The sequence below is a fragment of the Bufo gargarizans genome, chromosome 7 (genome assembly GCF_014858855.1).
Source record: "Bufo gargarizans isolate SCDJY-AF-19 chromosome 7, ASM1485885v1, whole genome shotgun sequence".
In the NCBI taxonomy this organism is placed as follows: Eukaryota; Metazoa; Chordata; class Amphibia; order Anura; family Bufonidae; genus Bufo; species Bufo gargarizans.
In genome coordinates, this window is record NC_058086.1 from 3,661,708 (window position 1) to 3,680,592 (window position 18,885).

General features: G+C 47.1%; 1 protein-coding gene across 2 annotated transcripts in view; it reads right to left on the reverse strand.

The window, feature by feature from the left end:
* The window catches only part of SUN2 (Sad1 and UNC84 domain containing 2), a 98,541-nt gene that overhangs the window by 38,410 nt on the left and 41,246 nt on the right, over positions 1 to 18,885 (reverse strand). For both annotated transcript variants that reach the window (XM_044301240.1, XM_044301238.1), the window contains 2 exons: positions 4,335 to 4,405; positions 3,878 to 4,026 (listed from right to left, as the gene is read on the reverse strand). In XM_044301240.1, coding sequence (XP_044157175.1) covers positions 3,878 to 4,026; positions 4,335 to 4,405 — 220 coding nt within the window. The remainder of the gene's footprint in view (positions 1 to 3,877; positions 4,027 to 4,334; positions 4,406 to 18,885) is intronic.

Below are 18,885 nucleotides of genomic sequence, written 5' to 3' on the forward strand. Positions count from 1 at the left end.
GGGTTCTATAGTCCTGGTGTGGGAGATCTAAGGACTATCTGGACCGAAGGGTAGTCCTCCGAAGTTACCGAGATGGTAAGTCTACAGCAGGACCATCGCCTGGAATGGAAAACGCAATCTGCACCCAAGCGGGAGGACAGAAGGCGGTAGACCCGGTAAATGGGCGCACAGCTAGTACAGCCAGTGTGAACGAGGGAGACGGTACGAGGCCACAAGGAACACCAGAACCATCCAAGTGAACAACCATGCTCTCCCCAGAGGGGAGGGCAGTGAAGGAACAGCCTCTGAAGCCTGGCTGGGGCAGAAGCCACATCAGAGTGATATGCCCCGAGCGGGAGCCAAAACAGAGCCGGCGAGAAAAAGCAGAGGCCGGCATAACACCCTCCAACCGAAAGGAGGAGTGGGCAACAGGGAAGTCATAGTATGACAGCTCAAAGGCAGAACACCCGCTACTCTGTGAGACGCCCGGCTCACTGCCTCGCAGAAGGCGAATACCCTGAAGAACCCAAAGTGGAGGTCCCCTGGACCTGGATAATCGAGCACCTTCCTGAGAAGAGCAGCCCGAACCTGGTAGCAGAGCAGAACTGAAGCGCATAGGAAGGACTCATACCACACTGCATCCAAAGAGGAGGAAATGGTAGTAGGCGAGGGAACCGTAGTCCCGCCAGAGCCAACGCAGAATTCGAGGGGCACTGCAGACAGCACTCTTGTCCATGTGACCGCTTGCGCAGGAAAGCAATGCCACAGGAGGACAAATGGGTACGCATCTAGGAACCACAAACACTCCCTAGGTGGAAGGGCCAACAAACAGGGCGGATACCGTCACAACGGAACCGCAATATACAATCCAAACCCGAGAACGAGTACCGCCTAGCTCAGTGCAGTAGAGAGCAAGTAGAGCCCGTCTGGGTCAGGTGGAAGCAGAATGATCTCTTCAGAGAAGAGTGCAAGGCTTGCGGCAAGCATCGTATCCCAAGAGAAACAAATATGTCGCAGGAGGAAGGGAGGCATACGTACGAGCAGCCCCAGAAGCAGTGAGAAGGCCAACCCACCTACGGGAGGAGAAGGCATACACGGCCCAAACAACGCACAGAGCGCACAAGAACGTCCGCTCACTGCAAAATAGTCACTCAGCGAAGGGGGCCAGCCACAGAGTCCCACAGTATCTACGGAAGTGCAAAGTGCAGCCTGAAAGGGAGTTATGCACAAGACTAGTACGGCATGCGATGGAACGCAGGCAGTCCGCCCAGAAAGGGGGGAAATGTACCTGGCAAACACTGCAGGCGACAAGAGTGCAAAGGCCCGCCCCAAAAGGGGGTGATGCCCATCGCCAGTACCAACTTCAGAGAAGTAGGACATACTATATTTCGCCCAGAAGAGGACCATGCACATGGCCGCACAGTATCCAGCAGGAACGCAGGAGGTCCGCCTAGTGAAAGGGGGACATGCACAGGGTTATCCTAGCATTAAGTGATTGTGCAATAATCCCCCTAACACCGAATTCCGTGAGAGTGCAACTACTCTGCCAATGAAGGGGAACATGTACGAGTCCAGCACAGCAAATACAAGGACAGCCATGAGTCTCGTGAGTGTACAAAATTCCGCCCATGGAATGAGGGGTGGTCATGCACAAGGCCAGCACAGTATCCAATGGGAGTGCAAGCATTCCACCCGTGGAAGAGGGCAATGTTCATGGCCAGCAACGTATCTGGTGAGAGTGCAGTATTCCGCCCAGAAAGGGGGGTCATGCACATAGCCAGCATCGCATCCAGTGAGAGTGCAAGTCAGTGAGAATGTATGTATGCCGCCTAAGGAAAAGAGGCATGCCCATGGCCGACAGCAAATCCAGTGAGAGTGCAGCACACCGCCCATGGAAGAGGGGTCATGCACATGGCAGGCAGTGGATTCAGTGAGAGCGCAGCATACCGCTTATGGAAGGGGGTCGTGCACATGGCCAGCAGCAAATCCAGTGAGAGTGCAGCATTCCGCCTATGGAAGGAGGTCATGCATATGGCCGGCAGCGAATCCAGAGAGAGTGCAGTATTCCGCCTACAGAAGGGGGTCATGCACAAGGCCAGCCCGCAGCCAGGGAGAGTGCAATATTCAGCCTAGGAAGGGGGGCCATGCACATGGCCAGCACCGTAACTGGAGAGGGTGACGAATTCTGCCTATAGAAAAGGTGGCCTGCACCTGGCCAGCGCCGTATCCCGGGAGAGGGTAAGGGTCCGCCCAGAAGGGGAACATGCACCTGGCCACGCCGCGGCCAGGGAGCGCGACATGCAGCCTATGGAAGGGGGGCATGCATACGGCCAGCACTACTGAGATCAGGCTGCAGCGTCCTGCACAGCCAACAAGAATTCTGTTATTTCTCTTTTTTTTTTTTTTTTTTAAACACAGCCTCTCTGAGGCAGGAAGGGGGCCAGCCGTCTTAGGGTCTCCTCCAGATGGGAGCTGGCCGGTACCCAAAAGGTTAACAGGGATTCCGGCCTGGGGGGCGGCGGAACCTCCAGGCAGGAAGAATTTGCGCCTGGAGAAGTTCCCGCCACCTCCAATCGAGGCCGGAATTTTGCGGCCTAGTAGGCCACGAAGACGGTGCCTAAATTTTTGCGGCACCCAGGAGGTACCAGCCGGGACCTGGAGGGAGCCGGAGTGGCGCATGCACATACCAGCCGCGGGTGCCCACCCCGCAGGCCAGAAGAGTCAGGGGGCCCGGGAAGGAGCGCCGGAATTGCGGCCCAGCAAGCAGCGAAGCCTGGGTCAAAATTTGTGGTGACCGGAATGCACCGACGGTCGGCCGGGGTCTTTTGGAGCATCACTCAGTCCATGTGGGCCGCGGGTACCCACGAGAGCCCTGCACCTCAGCCGTCAGGAGCGGGCCCCTGGCCCTGAGCAGCACACCGGTAAGGTTATGGGGGGGGGGGGGGGGGACCCCTGAGACCGGGTGCCCGTGAGGATAGAGGCAGCTCCCTAGGAGGCGTGACAGGGACGCCAGCATAACCCCTCCGTCATGTCCTGCAGCTAGGTACGGGCCTCCGGGCCCTGTTGCATTCTGCAGCTGCCTTCAGGAGCGGTGGGATAAAGCCCTAAATAAAACAAAGCTAATATGATTATAGCTCAGTTGATGGAGGTTAGGATATGAAGACAGCCTTTGGAGTGTATGATTCCAGAAAATGGCTGTTCACCTGCGGCACCCCAGGGGCCAGCCTAGGTCCGGCAGGGACCAGTATGGGGGTCAGGCACGCAGGAGACCGGGGGAGGGGGTTTGTTGACGTAGGGCTGGAGAAGCCACTCTCTCACCATCAGCCGTCTTCACCCTCGGCCCGTTCCAGCAGGGTCACCCCTTCAGCTACTGGCAACATAGTGGCAGGACGCTGGAAGAGGGACTTGGCGTGCGGGCGACCCTTGCGCTGGCGGGATGCAGGGGAGCTGGGCTGCCCTGGTCCACCTTCCCTTCTGTGGGGGAGGCAGCAGTGCGGGGGACCGGCACTGGCGCAACTCAACCCCGGGAGAAACAGAGAGGTCTATTGCGTCTCTTGTCCCTGATGGTCTGGAAGAAAAAGAAAAAAGTAAAAATCTAAATTTAAACAACAAGGATAAAACAGCCGAGCAGGGAGTGTCTTGCCTCCTTGGACACTAAGCAAAAACTGGCAGTCTCTCTCTCCAGGCTGAGGGTATAGCTGCTGGAGGAGGGGCTTAACAGTTTTCACTTAGTGTCACGCCTCCTAGGGAGCCGAGCTATACCCAAGGTCTTCTGTGTCCCCCAAGGAAAATGGGTGAGAAAATAAAGTTATGGCTGTATATTTTCAGTTAGTGATTAGTGTATTTTTCTGTACTCTTCAAGTACAAGTATTGCACACTATACTATTAGGTCACAAACCTGCAGAAACAGAGGCACATTTTGTGGTTCTGGATCCACTTTCCTCAGAAATGATCTTTCCTGATCTTTAGTGGACTTTTCCGTCCCAGAAATAGTTGTCTTTGGAACGAATAAGTCTTGGAGTCCAAACGGATAGAAATACCACATTCCTGGTAAAGGATGTAAAAGAAGCTAGTGAACGACATAAGCATCTGCAGTTATATATTATAATAATTGCATTCATTTCACTATATTCAGAAGATGTGATATTATTAATAATTTTATCCTATAATATAGATGTGTCAACCAAAAATATACCGTACTCTCTTACAAGCAATACTTATGGCTTTATTTACAATCTGTCCACCCATTAGCGATTTTCAGGAGTGCAGTTTGTTTTCCCTCTTTGTACATGGTTTTAGGTGTTTTTGTTATACTCTTTAAAAACAAAAAAGAAGAATCCCTCCATGGTACCCACCTGTTGCCATCAGTGCCAAGAAAATTAGTAACAACAGAATCTTCAGCACTTTCTTTAGAACACCGTAATGCCTGTAAAAACATTTGCCAATAAATGCAAAACTCCCATTATTTCAAACAATGAATAAATTGCAAATATGAGTCAGATCACATTTTGAGTGTAACTAAAAGCAAATGGAAATTATTGGAAACTAAATGCAATAAAAAAAAAAAAAAAATTGTATAAACTTTTGTTTTTTAAATCAACAGGCCATTAATAACTATAGGCCATTAATAACTTTACAGACAGTGGTCAACTCCTGATCCTCCTGACTGCATACATGTTATCTTAAAGTCTAATCTACTTTCCACTGAGAGAAGTATCTGGGAAAACAAGAGTCTTCAATAAAAATACAACTTGACTGATCCTTTCCATTAGTGTATAATGATATGGCCACCTGCCATCTCTTTTGATATGTTTATTAATAACTACTTGCATCCCCTTTTAATAACAATTTTTGACCATATATTGTTATAACTGTCATGTACCATTCCTTTATTATTCCTCCTAGAATGTATATATGAATTACTAGCAGTTTTTAATGAAGGTCTGGATGGGTGTTACTAGTTGGGGGGTGTCCTTGCACAGTATGACACTAAATAGTGCTGCCGATGTCAGACTGTGCACAGACACCCCTCCCCCAACTGTTAAAACCCAGTTGGACCTTCAGAAGGAGGAAGACTAAAGGCCCTATTACAAGGGCAGATTATTGCTAAAATAATCGCTAACAAGTGTTCGTATGAATGCTCAATAGCGATCATCTGGCAGTGTAATCCTGCCTCCGATTACCCGATTAACGAGCAAATGCTCGGTCATCAGGTAATCAAGATCTTTTTACATGTTAAAAAAATCCTGGTTTGCTGGTGGCAGATCGTGCTGTGTAATAGGCGCTCTGCTGCTGGCAAACAATGAGACAGTACAGGTTCTAGCGATGCATTATCCGTACACTGAGGAGGAGATCACTGCATATAAGAGCAGCAGTGTCGTCCTCTAGGAAGCAGGTGAGTGACGGGAGTGACCTCTTCCCTTCCGACTTTCGTCTGCTCTATCTGCCAGTGTAATAGAGCCTTAACTGCTGCTGGAGAAGCAATTATAGACTTTGTATTGAGTAGTCTTCAGATTTTCAATTCCACCACATACTATGCATACTGGCAAATTTCTGTGAGTAGACCAACCTCGGGTGGTCATCATTGTATATTTCTATTACTTCCAATAGGCTAGAAGTGACTTAAAGCAACTATTCTATTGGGAAAACATTAGTTATATAATCATCTGTAATTTAGATTAGCCTTCGATTACTAGTTTCTTGAAAAGGAATATATAGTTATGACCAAATGTTTTGAGACTGACACAAAATTTGGTTTTCAAAAAGTTTGTTGCCTCAGTGTTTTTAGATTAAATTAGTGACAGAAATGCTGATTTCAGCGGTGTGTCACTCATGAGCTAAAAGTAAGTGGCTGCCGAGAACCAGCATCATAACCATTGCAGCCCAGGCCTCAAAAAGAGTCAAATCTACCGGAGAAGAGTCCTGGTTATTCATAATCTCTTCCTCTCCCCGACCATCTGCTGATGGTTGGCAGTTCTCTCCTAGAGACAAAGGGAGAAAACTAGGTAGAAGACTGTCAGTCATCAGCAGGTGGGCGGGAGAGCAGGAATTCATGAATAACCATGACTCTTCTCAGGTGGCCGGGACTCTTTTCCAGGCCCAGTCTGCAATGATTTTTAACTTATAAATGACAGACCGCTGAAATCAACACACCTTTCGCTACTTTATTCTGCCGTTAGTATGGGCAGCATAAAGTTGATGACAGGTTCCCTGTAAATTTTATTGACAAGCACATCAAGTTATGCAAAGACTCAATGTTTCCAGTGTTAACTCTTCTTTTAACCCATTCAGGACCCTGTAATTTTTCATCTTAAGGACCAAGCCATTTTTTGCAAATTTGACATGTGTCACTTGTGGTGATAACTTTAAAACAGTTTTACCTACCCAAGCCATTCTGAGATTGTTTTCACATATTGTACTTCATGACAGTGGTAAATAGGAGTCAAAATATAAAATTGTTATTTATAAAAAATAAAAAATTTTTTACCACATTTTCTTTTTAAAATGTCAATTTCTCTGCTTTCAAAACAGATAGTGTGATGCCTCCTAAAATAGTTATTACTTTACATTTCCCATATGTCTACTTCATGCTCATTTTGTAAATTACATTTTCTTTTTTTTTGGGACAGATTTTTTAGGATTTGCTTCTAAACTTCTAGTTTACAAGCAAATCTTAAAACTTTTAAGAAAATTTCCTAAACCCAATTTTTAAGGACCAGTTCAGGTCTGAAGTCACTTTGTGGGGCTTACATAATAGAAACCACCCATAAATAGCCCCATTTTAGAAACTTCACCCCTCAAGTTACTCAAAACTGATTTTACAAGCTTTGTTAACCCTTTAGGCGTTCCACAAGAATTAAAAGAAAATGGAGACGAAATGAGTTTCCATTTTAATCCATTTTAATCCATTTGTTCCAGCAACAAGGTAAGGGTTAACAGCCAAACAAAACTCAATATTTATTACCCTGATTCTGTAGTTTACAGAAACACCCCATATGTGGTCGTACACTGCTGTACGGGCACACGGTAGGGCGTAGAAGAATAGGATCGCCATTTTGGTTTTTGTAGGGCAGATTTCACTGGGATACTTTTAAGTTGCCATGTCACAAAGGAAGACCCCCCTGATGCACCCCTAGAGTAGAAACTCCCAAAAAGTGACCCCATTTTGGAAACTATGGGTAGTAGTTATGGTCTCATTTTTTGCGGGATGAGATGACTGTTTGATTAGTATGATTTTGGGGTGCATATTACTTTTTGATCGCTTGGTATAATGCTACTTTCACTGGATCAGGCAGGGTTCAGCAAAAACGCTTCAGTTACTGATAATACAACCATCTGCATCCGTTGTATGGAGGACGGATCAGTTTTCTATTGTGGCAGATTGTGGCAGGGAAAACTGATCCGTCCCGATTGACTTGCATTGGGGGTCATGCCGGTTCTGTCTTGCTCCGCATCCTAGGATGGAAAGCAAACTACAACATGCTGCGGTTTTCTCTCCTTTATGGGAACGCAACTAAACGGAACGGAATGCATTTTGGAGCATTCAGTTCTGTTCAGTTTTGTCCCTATTGACAATGAATGGGGACAAAAGTGAAGCTTTTTTTCTGGTATTGAGCCCCTATGACGGATCTCAATACCGGAAAATATTAACACTAGTGTGAAAGTAGCCTTACACTTTTTGTGATGTAAGGTGACAAAAAAATAGCATTTTTTTTTTACACCGTTTTTATTTATATTTTTTTACGGTGCACACCCGAGGGGTTAGTTTATGTGATATTTTTATACAGCAGGTTGTAACGGACCCAGCGACACCTAATATGTATACTTTTTTATTTATTTACATTTTGCACAATAAAAGAAAATCATGTTTTCGCGTCTCAATATTCTGAGTGCCGTAGTTTATTTATTTATTTTTTGGCGGTTGTCTTATGTACAAGCTCATTTTTTGCGGGATGAGATGACAGTTTGATTGGTACTATTTTAGGGGGCATGAGTCTTTAATCGCTTGGTATTACACTTTTTGTGATGTAAGGTGACAAAAAAAATTGCTTTTTTTAACAACGTTTTTATTTTTAAAAAAATTACGGTGGTTAACTGAGGGGTTAGTTCATGTGATATTTTTGCACAACAGGTTCTTACGGATGCAGCGATACCTAATATGTATACTTTTTATTTATTTATTTAAGTTTTACACAACAGCGTCACCATATTCTGAGAGCCAAAGTTTTTTTATTCTTTCCCGATTGTTTTATGTATGGTCTCATTTTTTGCGGGATGAGATTTAGACTGCGGGATGAGACTGTTTAATGGGTACTATTTTGGGGGGCATACGCCTTTTTGATTGCTTGGTGCTGCACTTTTAGGTATGTAAGGTGACAAACATTTTTTTGTTTTAGCACAGTTTTTATTTTATTTTTTTCTACGGCATTCAAGTAAGGAGGTGGATAATGTGATATATTTATAGAGCGGGTGGTATTTTTTTATTATGAAAAACACTTTTTTAACTTTTTTTTTTTTTTTACTTATTTTTGTCAAACTATGGGACTTCAACTTCTGGGGTTTGATCCCCTTTGCAATGCATTACAATACAACCCGTATTGTAATGCATTGGCTGTTAGCTTTTAGGCTGAATGCACACGGCCGTGTTCCGCGGCCGAGAGCGGTCCGGGGTGTGCTGGGCTGGATTCCTGTTCAGAGCATAGCAACCAATGACGCCGTGCTCTTCATGCTGCCGCTGCTGTACAGTAATACAATATTCGAGTGCATTACTGTACAGCAGCGGCGGCATAAAGCGCACGGCGTCATAGCAACCAATGACGCCGTGCGCTCCTGCTCTGAACAGGAATCCAGCCCGGGACACCACGGACCGCTCTCGGCCGCGGAACACGCGAGTGCATTCGGCCTTATGCTGACAGCCTGCCTGTGAAACCCAGCCTAAGGGCTGGATCTCACAGGCTTCCATAGGAGGCAAGCCCCGATGCCTATGGAAGACATCGGGCTTGCCTTCTCTGCCATCACGTCCCTGCCACTGCAGCGCGGGTACCCGATGGAGATGCTGAGGACACCCGTAACCCTCCACAAACCCTCTGCATGCCGCAGTCAGCTTTGACTGTGGCATACAACGGGTTAATACACCGGTATTGGTATCTTCACCAATGCCGGCATATGCAGCAGTGACCCATGCCGCTGATCGGGCGGGCGCAGCTCCTGCACCCGCCCGATTAGCCTGCGGTACATGTACGTCACTTGTCCTTAAGTCACGTCCAAATGTAAGGGTCCTTAACCTCTTGGGGACATAGGGAGGTACTTAAGGACACAGGGCATACCTGTACGGGCAGTGATCGGAACTGGGTGCCTGCTGAAATCAATCAGCAAGCATCCTGGGTAGGTCAATGCCGGGGGGGGGGGGGGGGGAGGGGGTCCTGTGACCGCCCCCCTGTATTGTCGATGGCTGCGGATTAACCACTTCTATGCCACTGACCGCGGCATAGAAGGGGTTTGTGTTTGAGTGAGCGCATCAAGTCCCAGCGCTGATGTGGTGGGGACTCTATGTCTCAGAAAGCAGCCCAATGCCGTGCAGAGGCTGCCCAATGCCTTGCACGGCATCGGGACCTGCCTTCTACGGGAGCCGAGGAGATCCAGCCTCAGGCTGGGTCTCCTAGGCAACCTGTCTGTGTACTACTCACTGTAGTACACGAACAGGCATTGCATTACAATACAAATGTATTGTAATGCATTGCAGAGGGGATCAGACCCCCAAAAGTGAACATCAGAAATAAAGCGAAGAAAGAAAAAGTAATAAAATTAATAAAGTAAAAAAAGGAAAAAAAAAAGCCCCTTTCCCCTTATTTTATAATAAAAAAGAGCCCCTAACTAAGTCAATCGCCCCCAAAAAAAAAAAAAAAAAAAAAATATGGCTCAGAATATGGAGACACTAAAACATAATTTTTTTGTTTTAAAAAAGCTGTTATTGTGTAAAACTTGTGTAAATAAAAAAAAAGTACACATATTTGGTATCGCCGCATTCGTATAGTCCGGCTCTATAAAAATATCACATGACCTAACCCCTCAGATGAACACTGTAAAAAAATTAAAATAAAAACTGTGAAAAAAAAAAAGAAGCCATTTTTTGTCACCTAACATCACAAAAAGTGTAATCATCTCATCCCGAAAAAAATGAGCCCCTGCACAAGATAGTCGCCTAAAAAAACAAATAAAACTATGACTTTCAGAATGTAGAGACACAAAAAAATCATAAAAAAAAAAAAAAAAAAGCTTTGTTATGTAAAACTGAAACAAACAACCCCAAAAAGTTCTCATATTTGGTATTGTCGCGTCCGTGACAACCTGCTCTATAAAAATACCACATAACCTAACCTGTAGGTTGTAAATAACAATGAATGTTGTAAATAACAAAAAATTTAAACAGTGCCAATGCAGCTATTTCTTGTTACCTTGCCGCACAAAAAGTGTAATAAAGAGCAACCAAAAATCTTACGTACCTTAAAATAGTACCAACAAAACTGCCACCTTATCCCATAGTTTCCAAAATGGGGTAACTTTTTGGGAGTTCTACTCTAGGGGTGCATCAGGGGGGCTTCGAATGGAACATGGTGTCAAAAAAACAGTCCAGCAAAATCTACATTCCAAAAACCATATGGCGTTCCTTTCCTTCTGCGCCCTGCCGTGTGCCCGTACAGCAGTTTACGACCACATATGGGGTGTTTCTGTAAACTACAGAATCAGGGCCATAAATATTGAGTTTTGTTTGGCTGTTAACCTTTGCTTTGTAACTGGAAAAACAAGATTTTTGTAAAACTTAGGCTACTTTCACACTTGCGTTCGGGGCTCCGCTTGTGAGTTCCGTTTGAAGGCTCTCACAAGCGGCCCCGAACGGATCCGTACTGCCCCAATGCATTCTGAGTGGATGCGGATCCGCTCAGAATGCATCAGTCTGGCACCGTTTGGCCTCCGTTCCGCTCAGCAGGCGGACACCCGAACGCAGCTTGCAGTGTTAGGGTGTCCGCCTGGCCGTGCGAAGCCAAACGGATCCGTCCAGACTTACAATGCAAGTCAATGGGGACGGATCCGTTTGACGTTGACACAATATGGTGCAATTGCAAACGGATCTGTCCCCCATTGACTTTCAATGTAAAGTCAGGAGTCCCTATTACTATACCATCAGATCGGAGTTTTCTCCAATCCGATGGTATATTTTAACTTGAAGTGTCCCCATCACCATGGGAACGCCTCTATGTTAGAATATACCATCGGATTTGAGTTAGATCATGAAACTCAGATCCGACCGTATATTCTAACACAGAGGCGTTCCCATGGTGATGGGGACACTTCAAGATTGAATATACTAAAAGAACTGTGTACATGACTGCCCCCCCTCCCTCCCCCTTGTTTTTAACTCATTAGTGGCCAGTGCGGGCGGCCCCCCCCCCCCCCCCCCGTTTTTTAACTCATTGGTGGCCAATGCGGGCGCCCCCCCCCCTGTTTTTAACTCATTGGTGGCCAGTGCGGCCCCCCCCCCCTAATTAAAATGACCGACCCTCCATCATTGGTGGCAGCGGAGAGTTCCAATCGGAGTCCCTGTTTAATCGCTGGGACTCCGATCGGTAACCATGGCAAGCAGGATGCTACTGCAGTCCTGGTTGCCATGGTTACTTAGCAATATTAGAAGCATCATACGTACCTGCTGCACTGTCTGTGACCGGCCGGGAGCTCCTCCTACTGGTAAGTGACAGGTCTGTGCGGCGCATTGCTTAATGATCTGTCACTTACCAGTAGGAGGAGCTCCCGGCCGGTCACAGCGCAGCAGGCAAGTATGATGTATCTAATATTGCTAAGTAACCATGGCAACCAGGACTGCAGCAACCAATGATGGGGGGTCGGTCATTTTAATTAGGAGGGGGGGGGGGGGGGCTGCACTGGCCACCAATGAGTTAAAAACAGGGGGGGGGGGGGAGGGAGGGGGGCCGGCCGCACTGGCCACCAATGAGTTAAAAACAGGGGGGGGAGGGGGGGCGGTCTGCCCCCTGCTGCCTGGCAGCACCTGCGAGGCAGCAGGGGGCAGTCATGTACACAGTTCTTTTAGTATATTCTAACTTGAAGCGTCCCCATCACCATGGGAACGCCTCTGTGTTAGAATATACTGTCGGATCTGAGTTTTCACAAAGTGAAAAATCAGATCTGAAAAAAAACAGTTATGCAAACGGATCCGTTCTGAACGGGTGCAAGCGTTTGCATTATAGGAGAGGATCCGTCTGTACAGACACCAGACGGATACGCTCCAAACGCAAGTGTGAAAGTAGCCTTACCTGTAAAATCTCTTTCTCGCTCTTCATTGGGGGACACAGAGACCGTGGTATAGCTATGTCCTCTAGGAGGCGTTGACACTAGCAAAAGATGTTAGCTGGGTGGGTGGGTGCTGTGTCCCCCAATGAAGAGCAAGAAAGAGATTTTACAGGTATGTTTTACAAAAATCTTGTTTTCTCGCCCATATTCATTGGAGGGACACAGAGACCGTGGGACGTCCTAGAGCAGTCCACAAGTAACTGACCCTGCAGGTAACTAAGAACTGCCGCCTGTAAGACCAAGTGGTCCAAAAGCGGCGCCCGCCGAAGCATAAGCATGCATCTGGCAAACCATTGTGAATGTGTGTAAGAAGGACAGTAGCCACCCTGCACAACTGCGCGGCCGAACTTTGAATCCTCCGAGCCCAAGAGCGCCACCGCTCTGGTGGAGTGAGCCGTGACACCATTTAAGCAAATGTAGATGTGCAATTGCCCCCTGGAGGCCGCCAATGCCTTGCGAGGACCCTCCGTGATGACAAAAAAGGAGAGTCTGTACCCCGGAAGGAACTGGACACTAGCAATGAATTGTCAGAGCCCTGACAACTTCCAAATGATCTAACTCCCATTCCCTAGGGGGTGAAGGGGAGGGACACAGGGATGAAAGGACAGTTTCTTCATTTTAATGGAACTCAAAGACCGTCGGAGAAAGGAATGAACGGGTTGGGGAACCGCTTATCCATGTTAGAACCAGGAGGTTCTCTGCAAGAGAGCGCCCCAACCTGGACACCCATCTGATGGATGGGATAGCCACAAGAAAAAAACACCTTCCAAAACCGCAGTCGGAGAGATATCTCCCGCAAGGGTTCAAGGGGAGAATTCCAGAGCAATGAAAGGACTAAAGGTCAGATCCCAAGGCGGTAAAAGAGGACGGTATGGAGGAACCGCATGTGCCCAGGAAACAACACATTGGCTAGGTAAAAGCAGAGACCATATGAGAATCACTGGCGGTGGAGTTCCGGCAACGACCGTGTATTAACGGAGTAGCAACACTGCTTGACAGAAAATTTCAACCAGACCAAGACGAGAGAAAAAAACTCCTGCCTTGAAGAGAAACAAAAAAGACGGAGTTTCGTTTCTGGAACGGAACACCCCATCAACAGTCGTGACAGCACCCCTGCTCAGCCTGGCGTGGTGAGTCTCGTAGTCTAGCCACGGAACGTGCAGTGAAAAGGAATGACTACATCGGACTGACATGGCAGTCACTAGTCAAGTCTTGAGAGGTAGTTGTAGATACGGGTAGTACACCCAGGACCAACGGGTAGGAGTTGGAAAAAAAAGTCACAGCCCAACAGTCGGTCCGGAACAGGGCTTGGAAGAAAAAAAATACACAGAACCAATACCCTGCATCCACATAGATGAGGGGAAGTAGTAACGTAGGAGCTACCAAGGTTTGCGGAGTGGCCATGAACCCTGAGCCAGAAAAGGAAAAGATAATAGGAAGAAAAAATGGCAAGGCGAAGTCCATTCCCCATCTGAGACTGGCACTACACCGAAGTAGCCACCGGATAATAGTGGCGGTGCCACACTCCGCCTAAGGAGGAGGCCATGCAGCATACGCTACCGAATCTAGCGTTAGAAGAATTCGTCACCTGACGGAGGAGCCGTGTAGCAGGAGCCAGAGTATGTAATGGCTACTCCAGGACCCCCATACCGTAGTAGCCGTAGTGCGCCTGCCAGCACAAGCTGAGGGGCAAACTAGAGGGATCCAGTAGAGGCCATGGTACCATACTGCCTCAGGAAGGAGAGCTAACCTTAAATACTTCACCAGGGAAGGGTGTTAGACAGGAACAACCGCCAAGCCAGCGTCAGGGTAGAACCCCTACCTGAGGGAATGACCCACTGCAGCGACTGCGAACGCTAGCATCAGCGTAAAAAATCAGCATCAGCGGAGGAGAACACGCTGCAATGCTAAACCAGAGTGCCAGCACAACTACTTCCCATATCAAAAATGGTGGATAGGGAATATAGAGTCAGTGTAACACTCGACTTGCTGAAACATAATCACAACATTATGTGCCATAGTGTACGCACTACATATTGTTGAAGACCCATATTGGAGAGGGGTTGTCATACTCATCCCCTAAAACGGCACCAAGGACAAATACACAAAATGGAAACAGCCACAGTATCCCTGGCGGCACCAAAATACTATGAGAAGAAGAGTACAGGGCACCAGCGTGTATCGATACTCTCTACGCTCCACTTGTAAAAGAAGCCAAGACAACTATAACCGTGGCGTAGTTGAAGTGCAACATCCAAGATGTGTACTCATTCCCCACAGTAGTGGATCAGTCGTGGAAAGCTAGTGGTAGTGCAAATACTCCACCATGAGGGTGGTGATGGTGATGCAGTAATGCATCTAGCAGGAACTGAATCCATGTAGAGAGAGTACGCCTCTTACGGAAAGAGCAAGGCATAAGGAGAGTCCCGTATCCAAACCCCACCTACGTAAAGGCGTAATACATACAGTAAACACTGAACCAGGGACAATGCCATAGCGCCATCTATGCAAGAGGCTAATGCCTACCATAAGTACTGTTCCCAGTGGGAAAACAGTTCCCCCACCTAATAAAAGGGGAAACACCTACTGCCGGCACTGAAACCGCGCTAGTGCGGTTAGACCCCATTAGAGGAAGGTAATAACCAAGGGAGTACTGCATCCAGTAGTAGTGCAAATACTCCGACTGAGGAAGGGGGTAATGCATACGACAAGTACTGCTGTCTACCTCAGACGCCATCTTGGAAGATCGCACCGGAATCACGGCAGAGATCGAACCACTGATCCCCCCTTCAGACCGAACCTCTCCAAGGAGGGAGGGTGCGTCTGAGCGTGACCCTAGGGAGGAAGGGTGGGGGTGTGGAGGTGACCGAGGAGGAATATATCCTGCTCTGGCCCACTATGTGCAATCTTGCCTCACAAGAACACACCCATGGCAGAGGAGACTGTGCCGGTGGAATCTGTCAACCAAATTATTTGGGGTGAAATGGCAACTTCTAGAGGTTCACTCACCGGATTGCGCAGGAGGAAGTACATCAACCAAAAGACCCCAGAGGGTGAATTGGGAATTTTCAGAGGTCCTCCATTGGGTTGCACAGGCAGTTCTTTAATCAAACAACCTCGGAGGGTGGATTGGGAAAGTCCGGAGATCCACCATTGGATTGTGCCGGCAGTGCATATCCCAACAAACGACCCAGGAGGGTGATTGGAAAGATCCGGAGATCCACCATTAGATTGTGCAGGCAGCGCTTTATCAACCAAACTGACCCCGGAGGGTGATTGGGAAGGTCCGGATGTACACATTTGGATTGCGTAAGTAGCGCTTTATTAACCAAAAGACCCCAGAGGGTGATTGGGAAGTCTGTATGTACACAATTGGATTTGCGCAGGTAGCGTTTTATCAACCAAACGACCCCAGAGGGTGATTGGGAAGGTCCGGATGTCCACTATTAGATTGCACAGGTGGTGCTCATCAATCAAACGACCCCGGAGGGTGATTGGGAAGGTCCGGATGTACACAATTGGATTTGTGCAGGTAGCGGCTTATCAACCAAACGACCCCGGAGGGTGATTGGGACGGTCCGGATGTACACAGTCGGATTGCGCAGGTGGTGCCTATAAACCAAACGACCCTGGAGGGTGAGTGGGAAGGTCTGTATGTACACCTTGGGATTGCGCAGGCAGCGCATGGCAACCACACGGCCCCAGAGGGTAAGTGGAAAGACAGAGAGATCTACCATTGGATTGCGCAGGCAGCGCTTGTTAACCAAAGCGACCCGGAGGGTGAATGGAAAACTGAAGGGTCCTCTTTTGACCGCGATAGGACACAGGCCCAGTCTGACACAGACTGAGGGGGAGGACCCAAATGGACTTGTGTTCATTTTTATTTTTTTATTTAAAAAGTGGGATGCTCACCTCAATTGGGCAAGAGGCAGAGGAGATAAATCCCTCAACAGTAAAGCCCCTCAGCCAGAACCCCATATGACCCTGTGTCAGCTTCAAGAGAAGACTGACCAGGAATGGTTAACTGCCTGAGGACCGAGGGCGAGCTCTGCGAGCTACAGGGGGAAGGGAAGGCAAGGCGGGAAGAATTTGCGCCAGGCCGATTATACCGCCGGCGTACCGAGGGCTGTGGGGACAACGGTGTATGACCGCGGCCGGCCCAATCGGAATGCGCAGGTGAAAAGGTCCGGCGCGTACCACTTTTGAATGACTGTAGAGAAATGCGCCCGCATGTGTGAGCACAGGCCGGAGTGAAGGCGGAGCCAGATTAATGGTGTCCGGAGCCAAAGCTGGCGTTAGGAGCTCCCTTCCAGGGATGAATATCACAGGGGAGCAGAAGTTATCAACCAAACGACCCCTGTGTCAGTGTTAGTTGCGCAGGCACTCTGCGTTTGTTCTCCACACCCGACCAAAGCTGTGCACACGGAGCCCGCTGTATAATATAATAGCGCCTGCGGGGAGCTGGCCATTAACCCCCTTATGTGCCCGAATATCAACCTCACAGAGGGGGAGGGAAGGAAGACTGTTGGAAGCTGGGCTAGTGATAAATGAAGCCTGTGTCTGGCCAAAGAGGGAGCCTTTTCCGTAGAACCCTTTAATAGGAGGGGGTTAACATACTCACCTAGTCCCATACTCACCTATCTTCCTCCGCTTCTCTTCACCCTCCCTAAGTGGGCCCATAAGGTACCTTTTCCCAGCAGGGTCACCTCCTCAACAACTGGCACTGGAGTGGCAGGAGTCTGGTATGGCGGGAGGGTCTTCTCTTTGGCGGACCTAGGTGACCTCTTGGCTGGCGGGATGCAGAGGAGCAAGTCTGCCCTGGTCCACCTTGTCTTCTGTGGGGGAGGCAGCAGTGCGGACGACCGGCGCTGGCGCAACTCGACCCCGGGAGAACAGGGAGGCAAGGCGACCACTGTTGTCCCATCAAATCTTCAGGAGATCCCTGCAGAGCAGGGAGGTCTTGCCTCCTATTGACACTAGAAAAAACTGAAGCTCTCTCTCCAGGCTGGAGGGGTATAGCTGCCAGGGGAGCAGCTAACAGCTTTTACTAGTGTCAACGCCTCCTAGAGGACATAGCTATACCCACGGTCTCTGTGTCCCCCAATGAATATGGGCGAGAAAAATGGATTCAAATGGAAAATCTGCCAAAAAAAGTGACATTTTGAAATGTTATCACTATTTATCATCAATTCTTGTTGAACACCTAAAGGGTTAACAAAGTTTGTAAAATCTGTTTTGAAAACCTTGAGGGGTGTAGTTTCTAAAATGGGGTAATTTTTGGGTGGTTTCAAGATTTGCTTCTAAACTTCTAAGCCTTGTAACGTCCCCCAAAAATAAAATGGCATTCAGAAAATGATCCAAATATGAAGTAGACATATGCGGAATGTAAAGTAATAACTATTTTTGGGGGTATTACTATCTATTATAAAAGTAGAGAAATTGAAATTTGGAAATTTGATAATTTTTCAAAATTTTTGGTAAATTTGGAATTTTATGAACAAAAATAAAAAAAATTGACTCAATTTTACCACTGTCATGAAGTACAATATATGACGAGGAAACAGTCTCAGAATGGCCTGGATAAGTAAAAGCGTTTTAAAGTTATCACCACATAAAGTGACACATGTCAGATTTGTGAAAAATGGCCCGGGGTTAAGGAGAACTCCCAGCAAAATGTTTATTCTCTGACCTGCTAGATGTCATGTCATGTGACCAACTCTTTGATCGCCAACTGACACAGGACAGGAAGTCAGTTATTTCTCTATTCATTCCTCTGAGACTGAAAGTGTGGTTCACATAGGAATACAGAGAAACTGACTTCCTGTCCACACATAAGATGCTGTGTCAGTTGGAGAGTCTGATTGCTGGTCACATAACACAGGTGAGAAGCACCTAGTAATAAAGCCACTGGTAAGAAATTTACATTCACTACAAATTATATCATGTACCTTTCTAACAGGTCAGAGAATAACATTTTTGGAGGAAGTTCTTCTTTAAGACTTCTGCAATTCGCATACTGGATATTAGCTTCTTGGCCAAAACCTGATTGATAGCAACCCATTGTTGCCTAATCAGTGCTTGTATTTTATCACAATTAAAACACATAAACATCTGACAACAAAATCTAAAAACCCAGAAGCAGTAAACATCGTGAAACCAAAATTTGAGTCAGTCTCAAAAAAATAAATAAAAAAAAAATATAATAATAATAATTATATATACACACACACAGTACAGACCAAAAGTTTGGACACACCTTCTTATTCAAAGAGTTTTCTTTAATTTCATGACTATGAAAATTGTAGATTCACACTGAAGGCATCAAAACTATGAATTAACACATGTGGAATTATATACATAACAAAAAAGTGTGAAACAACTGAAAATATGTCATATTCTAGGTTCTTCAAAGTAGCCACCTTTTGCTTTGATTACTGCTTTGCACACTCTTGGCATTCTCTTGATGAGCTTCAAGAGGTAGTCACCTGAAATGGTTTTCACTTCACAGGTGTGCCCTGTCAGGTTTAATAAGTGGGATTTCTT